The following is a 15803-nucleotide window of genomic DNA, read 5'->3' as shown; positions in this document are numbered from 1 at the left end:
TTGTCATTCCCCGAAACCAAGCACACACCTGCAACATTACCAGGAGTTGGGAGGCAGATTTGAAGAGTAAGATTAAAAAAAGATATGAAAGGCCATGAAGGATCCCGAGTCTGAGCCACCGCTGGTTCTGTCAGACCGCAATCTGATTTTTTTTCTTCTTTAAAATCAGGGTGAGATCACTGTTTTTATTGAAAATGTGCTGCCCAAGATAGGAGACATCCATCTGTGAACAGATCTAGAGTCTAATGACAGATATTTTCAGGCCAGCTGAAAAATTTTGAGGGCAATGCAGCAGAGAAAACACTGCCCTCAACCTCGGCAAAGTCTCATAACAAACACCATCCTGGAACCAACCAAAATGAAGGGAAGGATTCCACACAGGAGCCAACCGTTTTCCCCGCTTCACATTTTATGACAAAAAGCAGGGGAGAGTACTGCCCCAGTATCTGTACATTCCACCCCAGCGTCTCTGTGTGCTTTAGTAAACCAATTTAACTTATCAGCACTTTACTTCCAGGGTTGCCCCGAGAAGCCAAGGAGCCCAAGTGGTTAGCTCAAGCTCCCGCTAAGAACCAGAGAGCCTATTGGTCCTTGAGGGTGGGGCAGGACATGCCAGTCTGACTATCTGACCTTCTGGAAACACAGCTACCATGCAGCCAGCTCCTTCCAGGTGCATCCTTCTCTCCTTTCCAGATCTGACTCTGAAGCAGAGAGGATAGAGCCATCCTGGTCAACAGATAACATCTGGTCTAACCATGAGGACTCTGAGGGTCAGAAGCAAGCTTCAGAAGGCTGCACTGGGTCAGCTGTCCAAAACTGGGCTACGACTTCCTCTCAGTAAAGTACCTCTCCAGTTTTCAACCATTTCATCAGGCTGTCACGTATTCACAGTTTGCAATCCAACATCTAGGATGGATGCTGACTCACTACATTGCTTTCTGAGCTGCTTGCCTTATTTAGGCCTGCTTAATACCTGTGCCCCAGCTTTCTTATTTGCATGATGGGGTCACCAAATTTCAGACACTATGGCATAGGCTGATTACTAAGTTTTGACAGAACAGTCAGAGTTCCTTTTAAAGTTGCTATCAAACAGCAAGGCAGATTTCTGAAAGATTGCTTCTTACATTTGCAATGCAGAAGCCACTTACGAACTGCAGGACTGCCAGCAGAGTAATTAACTCAGTGCTTGACAGTTCATGTTATTTGATTTCAGTTTGGGGGGGCTGTGTTTCAAATCTTTTCAATTATAGAGAGTGTCTTTAATACTTTTTTTTTTTCTTGTGGTAGGTTTCATGATTTACAAGCATGTCTATGGTTGGTTGAGGTCTGATTTTTCCTGATGATACTAGTAACTAGCATTGATTAGCCAACCAGTCTAAAAATAATGTGATGTAGAAAAGGAGCAAGCTTTAGAGCTTCATACATAATTCAGATAAACAAAAGACCCGAACAGTAACTGCCGAAACAATCATACTATCCTAAACCTTACCTTCTCCCTTCCTGCGTCACTGTCCCATGTCCTGCTCTTGACTGCTTAGGTTTCCATGAGGAAAGGACCATGCAGAGTAAGTTACAGGATCAGGACCGCAGACTGTGAGCTTGCAGAAGCAGAGGCTTCATCTTGACAGATTCTTCAGAGTGCCACACACATCTCTGCTGATACAGAAGTAATAATAATAATTTCATGCTAAGAATTCTGCCAGTGCCAATGGCCAGTAGATGACATCCCTACAGAGAAGTTAAAGGGCCCTTAGTTCTGTCAGACAACTTCTAACATAAGCCAAGGGGCAGCCTGATGTTAAAGTTCAAAACTTTAGATGGAGAGATAAAAGCAAATGAAATGTGAATCATATAGCAACACCTCATGGTTATGCAAATTCAGCTGAGTGTCATTACAGCAAACACCCAAGCTAGAAGAACTGAATAAACATGGCGGCTGCAACCTGGGGTCAGATGGGGCTTCTCTTCCTTATACAGGCAAACCCTTCCACCTCCTTAATTCTAGGAGCTGGTAGTCTTCACCGTGGTAACTTACAGGACCAAGCAATTACATTATACCAGGTCAATGTGTGGTGAAGGTAAATTTCCATCAAAACCAGACTGTTCCCACCAATAACGAGATACTGCTATGAATTGATTAGGCATGTTACTACCAATTAAAAACACCAGGAGAGTTTCTCAAAGAACATGCTTGCTCAAGAATCCCTTTTCTCAATTTCTCCATTTAATTAGTCACTGCATTATAATTAACAAATTCATGCAATAATCATTGTCATTTTAATCACCAAAGCTGAATGTACATTTCTTCTCATTAAATAACATTAAATACAACAAAAGATGCTAACCAGGTTGTTTCAGAGCTCCAGGAAATGCTCTTTTACATACACGCCAGAACAGGCAAAGATTGGTTTGTTACAGCAAATTTCTATATCTTCCAGGCTACCTTACAGGGTGAAACATATCCAGATTGACCTAAGGAAGGAGAAGAAGCATGGTTTGCAGAGACAGTATCCTTTATTAAAAGCTCTCTTTCTCTAGACACTTGCCATGTTTTAAGCAGGCTTTGAAGAATTTCTTACTAACAAGTTGAATGTTTGGAAAAAAAATGCTGACTGACAGCTACAAGGGCTGAACGCTTCCAATTACTCGCACAGCACCAACATACACTTTCCCCCTGCAAACACCCCCCAGGAAGAAAAGAAAAACCACTTCTGAGGTGCAGGGGTAGTTAAGATTTGGTCTCAAGCCAGGGTGCCACTACGATACAAACAGCTGCTTCCGAGGCATGAGAGAGACCCCACCAGCTCACTTCACACCAGCCACAGGATTGCGACAGGGTGAGAAGATTTTGCCACCTTACACTGAATTTCAACCAGCAACGAAACTGCACCCTGTCACCAACCTATACCATTTTGTCTCCCTCCTGCCCTTTTTTTCGGTTGGCCTCCCTCACACGGGCTGTCACAGCCAGAGTCCAGCTCCAGGCAGAGGCTCAAGATGTAGATTTCTCTTCCACCCCTACTGCAGTTAACAGGTGCTCTCACTCCAGATAGCAAAGCTCATCCAGAAAAATCACAGCTGGTCAGGGGAAAACTCTTCTCTTGCATGCCTGGGAATGACATTCAGATGCATTTTGTTGCAGAGTTTAAGCTGTACAATGCAGCTAGCTTATCTATATACCTGGTTTGTGTTGAGGGATGGAAAGAAAGAACAGGGAAAGCCTTCTAATCATGTCATCACAACAAACCAAACACACAGGATTTAAAAAGCCAAAATTAGATATCAGTAGAAACATATGCCACTGCTGCCCCACTGATCCTGTCTTCCACACTGTACCAAATTTGTCTGGACAAAATGCTGCAATGCATCACCTCACCAGACAGGAAGATGCTAAAAATTAAGATTTTGCAGGATGCGCTTGCACAGAACGTGTGTGCAAAACTGCCCTCTGCTGTTTAGATTAAGACCTGCTCAAATAAATGATAGTGTGACCAAATCAGTTTTTAGTTGTAAGGGTCCAAGTTGTGAAAAGGCAGAACTATCTGCCTTCAGCTGTTTTCTGCCTTCACGCACAGTAGGAATTTCATACATGAAAGCCACTCGGAACTGGCCTGCAGCATGGACCATCCGGACAGATCTGTGGGCTGTAGCGCAATTTTGCTAACTGCACAACCCTCCATTCAGCAACTACCAGGCAGTGGGTGAGCACCAAGGGACATCCTCTCACCCCAAAGATGAGTCAAGAACATCCTCAGGGTGTAACAGAAATAATGGTAAACGTAAGCGTGCACTGTAGGAGGACATGCATCTGTCAACCCCTAAAATCAAGGCCTGACCTTTACAAAACCAGAATTGGAACCCAATGTCTAGCATCAAAAACTTATAGCACAGAGTCCTCTAAGAGCTCATGATTATTAGGCTACAGTAGTGATCAAAAAACAAGGTAGTGGCCTTATCAAAAGATGTCCAGTAATTATTCTGCAAAACTAGCACCTGTAAGCCCCTACTGCAGGGAAGGAGGTGAGAACCTGGATTTTCTTTTCAAGAACACATGGAAACCACTGTACTTTGAAAAAGCTGCCCATTATCTAGGGCCAGTATGGTGGACAGTTTGGTACAGAAACATGACGGAAGGGCCAGCTGTTTCCTGTGGTTTCACTCACACACTCATACATGGGATGTGGCCAGTTCTGCTCTCCAAGAACAGCATCAGATGTCCACATCATCTTCTTTGGGAAGCTGTTTTGGTACAAATGCGGAAAATAAGTACCGTTACTCGTACCAGAAGCTGTTTCTGGAGTGCCTCTCACAAAAACTAGCCCAGTCCTCATGTATTAAGCACAAGTTTCAGCTCTTTGCAACGGGCTTTCTGTCAGATTTGACTGCTGTGCAGACAGGCTTTTTTTGGTCACTGCATGGGAGAGACCAGAAGCTATACTGGTCAGTGTAAACACACAAATTAAAAACCAAACCAATACTTGGGTACAACAGAAGCCTTGAATAATTTTTTTTTTCACATCAGCCCTTTTCATATCCACGTTTAAAAACGCAGAAGCATGGGTGTACAGTACAACACGCCTTTGAAACACTCACTAAAAGCACTTAGCGACCACTTCAAAGATTCCCTTGAAGTTTAACTCATGTCGATTTTAACATGACGGTCATGTAGGGCCACTGTTCAGCCTAAGGGACTTTAAACACACCATCAGCAGATGTACAAATGAAACTTTAGACAGATTCTTCTGGGCGCACAAATAGCTGGAGCTTTACTTTGATGATGGCTGGCTGGCCTCCTACGCAGCAGGGCTGGGACTTCTCCATTTTTCAAGTTAAGGGCAACAATAATACTCTGTCATCCCCCAGGGTAAGGAAATTAGTGCCAGATGATTCAGTGCGTGCCTGATCACTCTGGTTTTGGTCTCGATTCCATTATCTAGAAAACTTAACAGTGAGACATCAAAGGTAGTCCTGCATGATCATGAAACTAGCTGGGTTTTTCTATAAAAGCTGCCTGAGAAGCTCGTAACTGGTGATAGGAGACTTCCTAGCATAAAACTAATAGACTCTGATTTCCTTCATTAGAAATCCTCTCAGTGCTGAAAATAAGTGCCTTGTTCTTGGAGCACCACAGAAGGGAAGACGGCGCTCTCTGGGAGCAAGATCAGTAGTTTTACCTGCAGTGAAGTAAGATTACAGATCTTATTCACCAGCAGCTGTGAGCTCAGCAGCAGCAAATCCACAACTGGAACGGCTCGCTTCCACCTTTTTTTAATTTGCACAGGTGAAAAGAAATACAGTACTGTGCACAGCCAATGCGATGGCATTACTACTACTGATGCAATAACATCCGTCATTACCACTGTACTTCCGATGACCTGCACTTTGCTTACATTGGAAACCAGTTCTAAATTACAACCTCCTGCATCTGTGGGCTGCGCGTGCTAGCTACACCAGCATTAGCCTGCCATTGCCAGAGCAACAGCAAAATCCCATTCTAGACAATATCTTCAAGTCTTCACAGTTTGTAAGGTATTAGCTTTATCAGGAGATTTGGAGGGGAAAAAAAAAAAGTCTTAAGCCTCATTAAAAGGATTCATCATTCCCACTCTATTAGCCCATGCACTCAAAACAGGTAACAGACCTTGCTCTAGGAATACTAACCAGGTACTTCTGGGTTATCAAATATGAGAACAAATTTGTATTTAAGGCTTCATTTAAACCTATGCGATCTAAAATTTTGTTTGCATCTAACTTTGCAGGATCAAGAAACCTAAAAAGGGTTACAGTAACATGTGTGTCTAATGTTTATTAAAGCAATGACCATTTGCAGACATAATCAGACTATCAGCAAGCCTTACATCAAAATCAGAATTATTGACACGCAGGTTTGCTAAAACATATGTAGTTCAAGACAGCTTTGCTGTAAGCCAAATCATTAATTCAAATTGTCATTATTATACCAGAGAGTGTAGAAAATTGTTCAGGTTTGAAGGAATGGTGCCACTTTTGCCTTATGCTGTTTGGGTTTGTTTTTCGAGGCAGGGTCGAAGAGTTTGATTTACCTTAAAATGATGTTAAAAGCTGAACCAAAAAGATATCGCACTGAAGCTACCACCACCAGCAAGGACAGCAGGTGGATACACTCACAGTTCTGTCAGCATAACCTATGGATTCTTACTTTCTAATTTTAAGGGTTAGAAAGAAAAACTCCTCCAAAAAGATTCACTGTACTCATTCAAAGAAAACCTTCTGCAACTTCACAGTATTTTTATTAAGTACTCTAGGTGCAGAATAACTTTGCCCCTCTAAAAGAAATTAAAAGGGCAAACTAGCCATTGTCACCTGAAGACTATGGCTACTAAGTTTTAGTTTTACTTTATGCTACCTGAACAATTCAAGCACAACAAGACAACTAAACTACAGCTAGCTGTTCAGGAAATTTTGTTTGTACCAGCTATTAACTTCAGCATTTGTTGCATTACAGAAAGATTCAATAGCACCTCAGACCCTGGGAAACTGTTTTCAAGGGGGTAAGTGGGAAACACCTCTTCCATGGCAAACCATCTCAGCAGACTGACTCAGTAAGAGCCATTTCTACTCCCAAATGCAGGTATCTGACTGCTAGGTGACCATGAACTATCCACTCAACCTCTCAATTTTGTCTGAGGCAATTTCTGAAACACTGAGACCTATGGTTTAGAAGAATCTGTCTTTTCAGAAGCTTATACCAGGCTGGAATGAGACAGACACAGATGGGAATGTTGGCTAAGGCTGAAGTGCTCTCAGAGTATCTCACTTCTGCTTGGACTATGCCACCTAGTACCTCACTATTGGCGAATCGGCCTCATTAGCACAAACAATCAGCTGGTCTGAAAGACAGGCACCTTGAAGAGTTCTCCTCCTTTCTTCTCACGTTAAAACAAGTCACCATGCCAAAAATGTAACACTACGTTTTTAATTGCTTCTGCCACCTGAGCAGTGATAGCACAAATCCAGAACAGTAGCAGCCAGTCTGTTTTGACATTTCAAACATCCTATCCATGGAAAACTTGCTTTCAGAAGTATGCTTCTGCTACTCCCTTGAGCCTGTATATTATTTGCCTCCTTTTCACTGGCAAAGGAAAATTACTTAAATTCAAGTTTACAGTACCACACACCACACCAAAATTTTTACAACATCTAATTCCATCACTTTAGCTAGTTTAGCCTGGGGATATCATTGTCTTACCTTATCAGTGCAAATCTTGTTTAAGGCAAATGCCAAAGACTGTTAACAACCATTTTCTATGGTCTCGAAGACTAAAGACTGAAATGTTAACTGCCTATCTTGAAAAAAGGTTTCAAGCTTTCCAGAAAAAGCTCTTACAATCTGCCCCAGGTTCTATCTCAAACAGCTTTATTTCAGACACCTGCATTAACAGACCTTTCATGTCTGCCAGATACAGTTTTGACTTGCATCACTTCAGATGTTATTGTTCCTGACAGAAATGGATTTGTCGTTCTTTCTGCAGCCAGTCATTTATTACCATTCTGATTTGCATCTCTAAGGTGATCGGTTACTGTTTAAATGATCGCATGTCTATTTTCTCAGGAAATGACACAAGATTTTAAACTTAATTAAAAGCATTGGAAGACCAGCCATAACATTAAAAATAAATTTTAATGTTAAGTCATTTTTAGATCAATTGCTCTGACATCCAAACGTTCTGAAATTTAAAGTAGTACTATAGGGACACACAAGTGCAGATAAATCTTTATTGCCATAACTTCGTTTTTTCAAAAATGAGCATTGGGTTTCTAATAGGTCGTAGTTTTATGTCTTTATATGTACAACATTACAACTGCATATTTTAATAATAATGAAGTTAGTGATACTTTGATAACTCACCACAGTGTATTTATAAAATGAATTCTTATCAAAATACACTTTTCACTGGGATAATAAATAAAATCCTGTGAAACCCACCTACACAAAGTTAATTTTAACTCTGGTAGAACCCGATGTGGTACACAGTCCATTAACTACTATGTTTGCCCCTTTATCCCCCTACTGATGCTCATCTTCTGGGGTAAGAAAACATTTTTTCCCCCTGTTGTGGTGTGACCTCATTCAACATCATCTTCAGCCAAGCACTGTGCACTTACAATTCTCTGTAAGAAGGAGAAAAACTCATTCACAATTACATAAAATTGACAGTAGGCAACTGATTATCAAGCAACGTAATCTTACACTGAACATTAAGCAGTGTAATTACTCACCAAACTGATTAACGTTAAAAATGGTAATCTATTTGACGTAAGTTTTTGAAGTCAGTTCCGCAGAAATTACGTACTGTGCAGCGCCTAACAAAGCCGAAGTCAGGTAGATAATATCCTACCAGCCTCAAGTGATGACCTGTGTGGTTTTTGCCACTGTTCTCTGAGGAAACATTTTTGCTCTACTGTTTCCCCAGACCGTTACATCTTGTGTACCTGACACTTCTCAGTGTTTTCACTAACTTCATGGACCTTAAACCAAAACGTAACCAGGCCTGAGCTGTAAAGAGAGCTGGCTGATGCACAGCACTGAATCTCTGCTTCAGGTGAGGTAACACCATTAGGGAGTACCCTTGCATTTCCAAGAACATAAAACATATTATTTATTTTACAGTAGACTCGGCCAACGTTACCTGCACAGTACTCAGGCTAAAAAGGGAGGGCATTTTATACACAGAACTATGCACACTTTTACCACCAGGGAAACCCCCAAGCTTCCAAAACTGTCATGTGGTCTGATGCTAGTTATCATGTTGTGCTTATAGCTGGCCCAGAAGCAACAGGCTAGCAAAAGTAACAGATTAATTCTAATGGACTTTTATAGCACAGACACTTGTGGATATTTTATTTAAAAAAACAAACAAACAAACAACAAAAAACTCAAGACCCAGTGCAAGAAAATTATCGCATTTCTGATCCCCCAACTTGTATCTGGGAAACAGTAGATCCGCTTATAGTATCAGAGCTGCGGTCAGATGTCTCTGCTTTAGAAGAGCTTAGCATACCCTAGGTATGAGAGAAGTTTCTACTTTACCCTGTTTGCTATTAAAGCTGCATAACATTTTTCACATATACTTTTTAAAGTTTCAGATGGAAAAAAAGCTTCTCTTATTCTAACCGAACATATACAAAAACCACATTACAATAACCAATACTCAAGACTGATGTAGTGGATAAGAGATGTAGTTCACTTCTTTTCGAACAAAAACAACCAGGAATGTTTCACCTACCTGGCTTATTGTAGGGAGCTTAGTTAGAAGCATTTGAAACACCGGTGGTGGAAGAGTCTGCTGTAGAACTTGTAGTAGCTGCTGCGGCTGTCCACACACAGCAATGGCATTGGTCAAGTGATCAACACCTTTCTCATATTCACCTGTATGACAAATCATAATGTTTTGAAATCAACCTTCTTCCACACTGTAAAGTATTTACATAAAACATCCATCAACAGTGGATTAAATTACTGAGAATCAATCCACACTTTTCTTTCCTCCTCCCGTGCTGGATCTTCTGAACGCAGAAGGTTAGAAACAAGTGAACAGATTTTCCTAGGTAAATTTGACTCCCTAGAAGATCTTGGTGTATAAAAATCACCTTCTAGTAAAGGAATAGTATTTTGTAACTTACCCTTCAAAAAAAAAAAAAATGCTATTACCTTGAGCTAGTAGTTCCTCGCCAAGCTGAATCTCCTCAAGGAAAAATTTCTGAACTGCTTCAGCATCTTTCAGATCAGGCAACTATAACACACAGAGTAAAACTGAAGTTGGCCCTTAAACATCAGTTAATAAACAAGTTTGTAGAAAACATTCTCAGCTGAAAACACACACACACAACCATACTGTTACACTGACACTGGCAAAAAAAATAAAATATTAAAAGTGTCACCACTAAGTTAAATATACACAGAATGTTTTTGAAAATCACACTCAGGTCTCATATCTTTGCATCACAAATCTGTAGAGAGACAGAGCATGAAATACCTCTACTCGGTTTATTAAATACACAGTTTTGTAGCAAATAGAAATTCTAAGGCATGTTTTGTTTATCGCAACTATACTTCTTACAATTGATTAAGAGAGATTTATATTTTCTTCCAGGATCCACTGGCAATAAGGAAATAGAAATTGAATACTTATAGCAAAAAGCCATCAAGTTCAGTTATAGGTGTATCCCATCAATGATTTTTAAGTTTGAAAAGTCCTTGCACATACTACAAAAAGGAGAACGCCATCAGATCACACAGTAAATGTTGTACTTTCTAGTACAAGGCCTTTATCAGACACAGAAAAGAAACAACCATTTGATTATTTGTGAGCATTACAGAAACTGTATTTGCAGAAGTGTTTGTAATGCTGAAATCAAAACACATCTTTAAACAGATCTTCCAAATAACACAAATTAAACATCTCTCAAAATAGCACTGCATTACTGAACAGAGAATTACCTTGGAAAGCCCTGCTCTCTCTTTGGCAAGCTTCTGTTTCTTCCTTCCTGTAAGAATAAAAACATCTTACATTTTTAATTTGCAATTAAAAAAGCCTTTAGATTATAGTTCAAAAACCATGAACAAATCAAAATTATTTTCAAAATAAGAAACTGGTAATATATTCCAAATATTAAAGAACTGAACCCAAGACTGCAACCCACTCTCTGCAACAGATTATCATTTAGATGTCTAATGAGGGCTGGCAGTAGCATACCAACTCAAAATGGCAATTCTTCTCCCCCTGGCTATGGTAAACCAACTGTGCAGGGCTTGCAGCAGAGCATACCTCATGCACTAGAGGCATGAAGAAGGAGAGAGAATTAGAGTAATACAGGATTTCTCTACATGATTTCTAACCAGGATAAGCCGCAGAAGAACTGCCTACAAGTCAAGGCTATCTAAAATTTTGAACTATATGGGGCACCACCAAGAGGAACTTTAGCAGGTCACAGTACACAAGTGTACCTTCCCAGCTGCTTTATAGCAAAGCCTCGGGAACTAGCTAAATAGGTGGCAGTACCTCATCACTCCACAGCAAGAGCAATACTAAAGCATACATTTCTGAAATCTCAGGAAAGCAAACATTTACAGATGAAACAAACATTAACAGATCTAACTGTCCAACCTAAAGGCAGGAAGTTGGTCTGCAACATAAAGTTGTACGACTCCAGCAAAACTAGTGGAATTAAAATGATACATAGCTTTTTGTAAATGCAATTAGGCAGGTATAAAGACATCTTATAGTAAAGGCTGTTCATACAAGAAAGAATAATTACAGTAATACTGGTGATCTCCTTAGAATAATAATTTTTCTAAGTCATCAGTTCATCACCTGAAATAGTTACATCAATATAACTTTTAAGTACAGCCTATGGTTAAACAACTGTACTCTTACTATTTGTCCTCAGTGTCTGCTTGGTGAACATTTATGTTGACAAAGAGCAACTGTCACACCGCGCCAATTTTTCTTCTGAGACAATTTTACAAGCTAGAAATACTGTCGGTTATGACTAGCAGTTTTAGTGGAAATGAGTTAAAAGTTTGTGATTGTCCACATGATGAAGACATTCAGGAATACCATTTCCTAGCACTGATAATGTAATGTGTGAAATCTATGGGCAAGATCAAATGTTCATTATATAAAGGGAGTTCACATTCTAACTACACAGATCCCCCTTTTACCTTCTGTAATACCTTAATAACCCTTAGCACCTGTATTTCTACAACTTATTGACCTACGAATGTTATTTTACAACATCATACACAGAAAAATGTGTCTTACAGAACTGTAGGACAGTATAATTTTATCATTGTTGTTTTCAATATTAAAGGATTTATCTCTTGAAAGTCGATGCTTTCAATTAGCTCGCTCTGAGTTTTCTGAAGCATTAATTCGCACAAAACTTTAAACTGCACTACTATGCAAACCAGTTTTGCTAATACATAAAATCTGTAGCGCATTCAGTGAAAACTTCAATGAAATGCAAAAAGAGTACCAGCTTAACATTGTAAGTAATTTTCAGGAGAAAACTGTGTTTTCTTGGCGTGACTATAGCATCATCTAAAATAGTACAACAGGTATCAGCCACCAGGTAAGCATTCAGAGATAAAGAAAAAAAGGACATGCTGGTAACTGTAACCATTTAATAAAAAGCTTTTGACCACCAATCACACACATAGGAAATCACATACTTCAACCCAAAAATATTAAAGGAATGTGAAGAATCACCAAGATTTCAAAACTGATCTACAGAATCTTTCAAGTCTGATTACTATGCAGTCTTTCTTCCTCTTAATACATTTTTACATGTCTCTTTTTAAGTCCGCTAGCTAAAACAGTTACAAAAACCAAACCGCTCTGAAGGATATTTAGGAATTCTTCCCACAGTGGTCGGTAACACTAGTCTTAAAATATCTTTGCAACAGCAGCCAGAAGTTACAAATGCAATATGACAACAAAAAAGCAATGGCTGGGGGGAACACAACACACCTAAAAAAAACCCCAACTGTTTTCATTTTCCCTCAGGGACCTCCAAGAAAATGAAAAACTTCCCTCATTTCTAAAGACATCATCACATTTTAAAAAAACAAGAAGGGAAATCGTTCATAGAAGGAATCTTAGTTAATACAGAAAAGCACGTGCATCCATCCAAAACAGAAAGCTGAACTGCAGCTCTCAAACCACACGTGACTGGCAGGTTCTTCAGGCACGGCTCTTGTACCTGGGGAATAAGTTTCAAATGTGAACCAAGAGATAACCTGACATGCTGGCATGGGCTGCAAAAGTCCCTGAGTTGCCCCAGCAGCTTCTGAACCAGTCTCACAAAGGAGCAGAACGACCAAAGAGCCATTGGCATCTTCAGCTCCCATCCGTGAAGTCTGCCTATGGCCCTCCTCCCACCAGGCTGTCCAGGCAGAAGGTGCTCTGAGGCATAGTTCAGCACGGTCAGAAGTTCTGGCTGTCTCTGAACGAAAAGATCAGTGTCTGTGCTTGCACACAGAACAGTTCTGTTTTATATATTCAAGAACATGAATAGTAAACACATCTAAAAATCTTATAATCTTAAAATAGAGCTGCGGAAGCTAAGCAACTCCAGAGAGCTTTGCTGTCTTTTGGTCCCAAGATTAATACCCCCAAGCTAGCAACACAAAACCCTAAAATAACACAAAACCTGCTAAATAAATAAGATTAAGACATCTGGAAAACCAAAGCCCAGCAGTTCTTCAAGCCTCCCAAAAAATCACAATTTTTTTCTCTTGACACCTGAATCTGGCTACCTCATTTTTAGGCTAGGCCTCTGTGACGTAAATTTTGTTGCTAACACTACCCAGAGAGATGTACAATATAAGTGGGATGGCAAAATCAATATTGGTTCTTCGTGTCTCAACATGTGCTTGACCAAATGCAACGGGCAATCCACTGACATGTAGGATCTCCTGTCCTTCCCATATTTTGCTGACATTGCATCATAGAGGCCGAAAAACAATTTTATCCTAAGAATGTTACTGAAAAAGATCTGCTGTAAAAGTGGCTTCTACAAGTTTTTCATCAAATACTCCTTCCTTTGCCTGAGAAACAGTATATTTTCATCTAAAGAACTGCAGCTGGCTGCTGCATTGGACCTTTTTTGGTCAAATATTTTACAGGCCAAGCCTTGTTATCCAACAGTAAAAACACTGTAACAATCTGATCACTGGCACCGCTACAGAAGCATTCGTACTAAAGAATCAGTTACAGTACTAAAAAAATAAAAACAAATTCCTTCATATTATCTAAAGCCTTACAACTAGAAGCAGCTCAGTGTATCACATCCAAGGATCATAAGTCATACAGTGATGTCCTCCAAATGGCAACAGCCATCCCCTATCAAACCACCATCGTTTTCGGCTTTAAAGAAAATGTTAATTCTTAATCAGAGCAAGCCTAAGGTTTATTCAGAATGTTACTGGATAGAAGCTCAGATAATGGAAATAACGGGATGCAAAAGTCACTTCCAGTGCATCTGCAAAAATCTTGCACAATCCAATATTTTCTCTAGCACCTATTGAACATCATAAAAAGAACACCGCTGATTATACTGCCAACAATCGAGTTTGCTTGCGCAAGACAAGCACATACCAGTTTACTATACCAAGAATTCCCAATGAATGACTTGCACTGCAGGGCAAAAAGTACTTGGAAGGCACATAAGGAGTGTGTGTCTAATATCCTGCACGCCCGAGCAAGGGCCTGAAGATGAATTGTTCGAAAGACAAAATTTGCTGTGGAAGAATTTACAGAAAGTGGAATAAATATGCTGTTCAGCATCAATACTGGTCACTCAACAAATTCAATCCAATGAGACAGAGTCAAAGTACTTAAGTTATGTTTAAACATAATCGGGCACATATTCATTTTTAACCCATGTAGTTATTGACTCTTCCATCCATCAAGCTGCTGATCGCGTTATGTCTACTTGCCGAGAAAGTTTACCTTAATAGTAATCTCTTATCTTCAGATTAGTTATCAAAGGAATATTCCCACAGTAGAAGCAACCCAGCACAAGTATCACCTTATTTGCCAAGACTCATATGAGTATCTTGGATGAATTTGAGCACCTTGAGAACTCATGCTTACAACCGCATTTAAAACCGACATTTAAGTAAGTGTCGAAGACGTGAAATAATGGAGAGCCACGGGAGAAGAGCTCTGCATTTTGGATTAATCAACAGTTTTCTCTAGCATTCATTCTTATCCTGGAAGCTAGTAACAGAGCTGCCAGGAGGGTTTAGAATGCAGCGGATAAAACACCTGAGGGGTGCTATCGGCCCTCGCCTCGCCACAGGTTTATGAGAAGAAATCGCGTTGCTTTATCTGACGGTCTTCCAAAACCAAAAAAAATTAGCGTCGTCAGATAAATGCAGCGGCGGTAACAGAACGGCTGAGCGGGTCGGGTAACAAGATTTAAAGAAGCCAAGAGGGAGGGGAGCAATTAGCATGGCGAGGCCTCTCGGGGGCCGGCAGTAGCCACGCCGACCGCAGGGGACGCGCTCCGAGGGGCAGCCCCCTCCTCTGCTTTAGGAAAGGGATGGCGGGAGGCGCCACGTGCCGCCCTCCCGCCCCCCGCGCGCCGGCCGTTGAAGGCAGGGCGCGCGCGTGGGCCGCTGGACGCTGCCGGCGGGGGGGAAGGGGCTGGCGGGGGGGAGGGCCAGACACTCACGCTCCCGCAGCCGGTTCTTGAAATTCGGGTCGCTCCGTCTCTTGCGGTCGAAGTAGATGCAGTAACCGATGAAGAGGGCGCCGCAAAGGCCCGCCGCGATGGCGCTGGTCCTGCCCACCATCATGGTGCCAGCGCCGAGGGGAAGGTCCGGTCCGGTCCGGTCCCGCCGCCGCCCCCGCCCGCCCTCCCGCCGCGCGGCCGGCGCCGAGCTCCGCAGCCACCTTGGGGCGAGCGGGCAGCCGGGAAGGACCCCGCCTCGCTTCCGCTGGCGTCATCAGGCAGCGGCGGCTGAGGGCGCCCCCGCCAGTGCCTGCGGGGAGGGAGGCACGGGTTGTGTGTGCCCCCCTACCCCGCCCGGCTCCGCCGCGCAGCGGGAGCGCACCGGGACGAGGAGGGCAGGGCAGGGCGCTGGCGAGACCGAGCAGGGCGGTGGAGCCGAACGCCGCGTCCCGCGGGGCGGCGCGCCAAGGGAAGCCCCCGCCGCCTGAAAGGCCCGCCCTGCTCTCGCGCCGCTGTCCAGGGCCCGGCGGCAGCAGCTTTTCGGCACCCGAAAGGCCGAAGCCTCGTAAACGGGCGCTTAA

General features: G+C 41.9%; 1 protein-coding gene and 1 non-coding gene across 2 annotated transcripts; both read right to left on the bottom strand.

Annotated features, from left to right (window-relative positions):
- Nucleotides 1–7641: 7641 nt before the first annotated feature.
- TOMM20 (translocase of outer mitochondrial membrane 20) lies at nt 7642–15448 on the bottom strand. The gene is made up of 5 exons (XM_075089469.1): nt 15223–15448; nt 10481–10527; nt 9692–9773; nt 9267–9409; nt 7642–8151 (listed from the first exon to the last, which is right to left on the bottom strand). The coding sequence occupies exons 1-5, from the start codon at nt 15344–15346 to the stop codon at nt 8107–8109; spliced, it is 441 nt and encodes a 146-aa protein (XP_074945570.1). The 5' UTR covers nt 15347–15448; the 3' UTR covers nt 7642–8106.
- On the bottom strand, nt 14667–14801 carry LOC142055864 (small nucleolar RNA SNORA14). The gene has a single exon (XR_012660108.1). It is a non-coding gene; the product is annotated as a small nucleolar RNA SNORA14 (small nucleolar RNA).
- Nucleotides 15449–15803: the final 355 nt, after the last annotated feature.

This window comes from Phalacrocorax aristotelis, chromosome 3, assembly GCF_949628215.1.
Source record: "Phalacrocorax aristotelis chromosome 3, bGulAri2.1, whole genome shotgun sequence".
NCBI lineage: Eukaryota > Metazoa > Chordata > Aves > Suliformes > Phalacrocoracidae > Phalacrocorax > Phalacrocorax aristotelis.
Note: the sequence above shows the minus strand (reverse complement) of the source record. Positions and strands in the feature narration are given on the sequence as shown.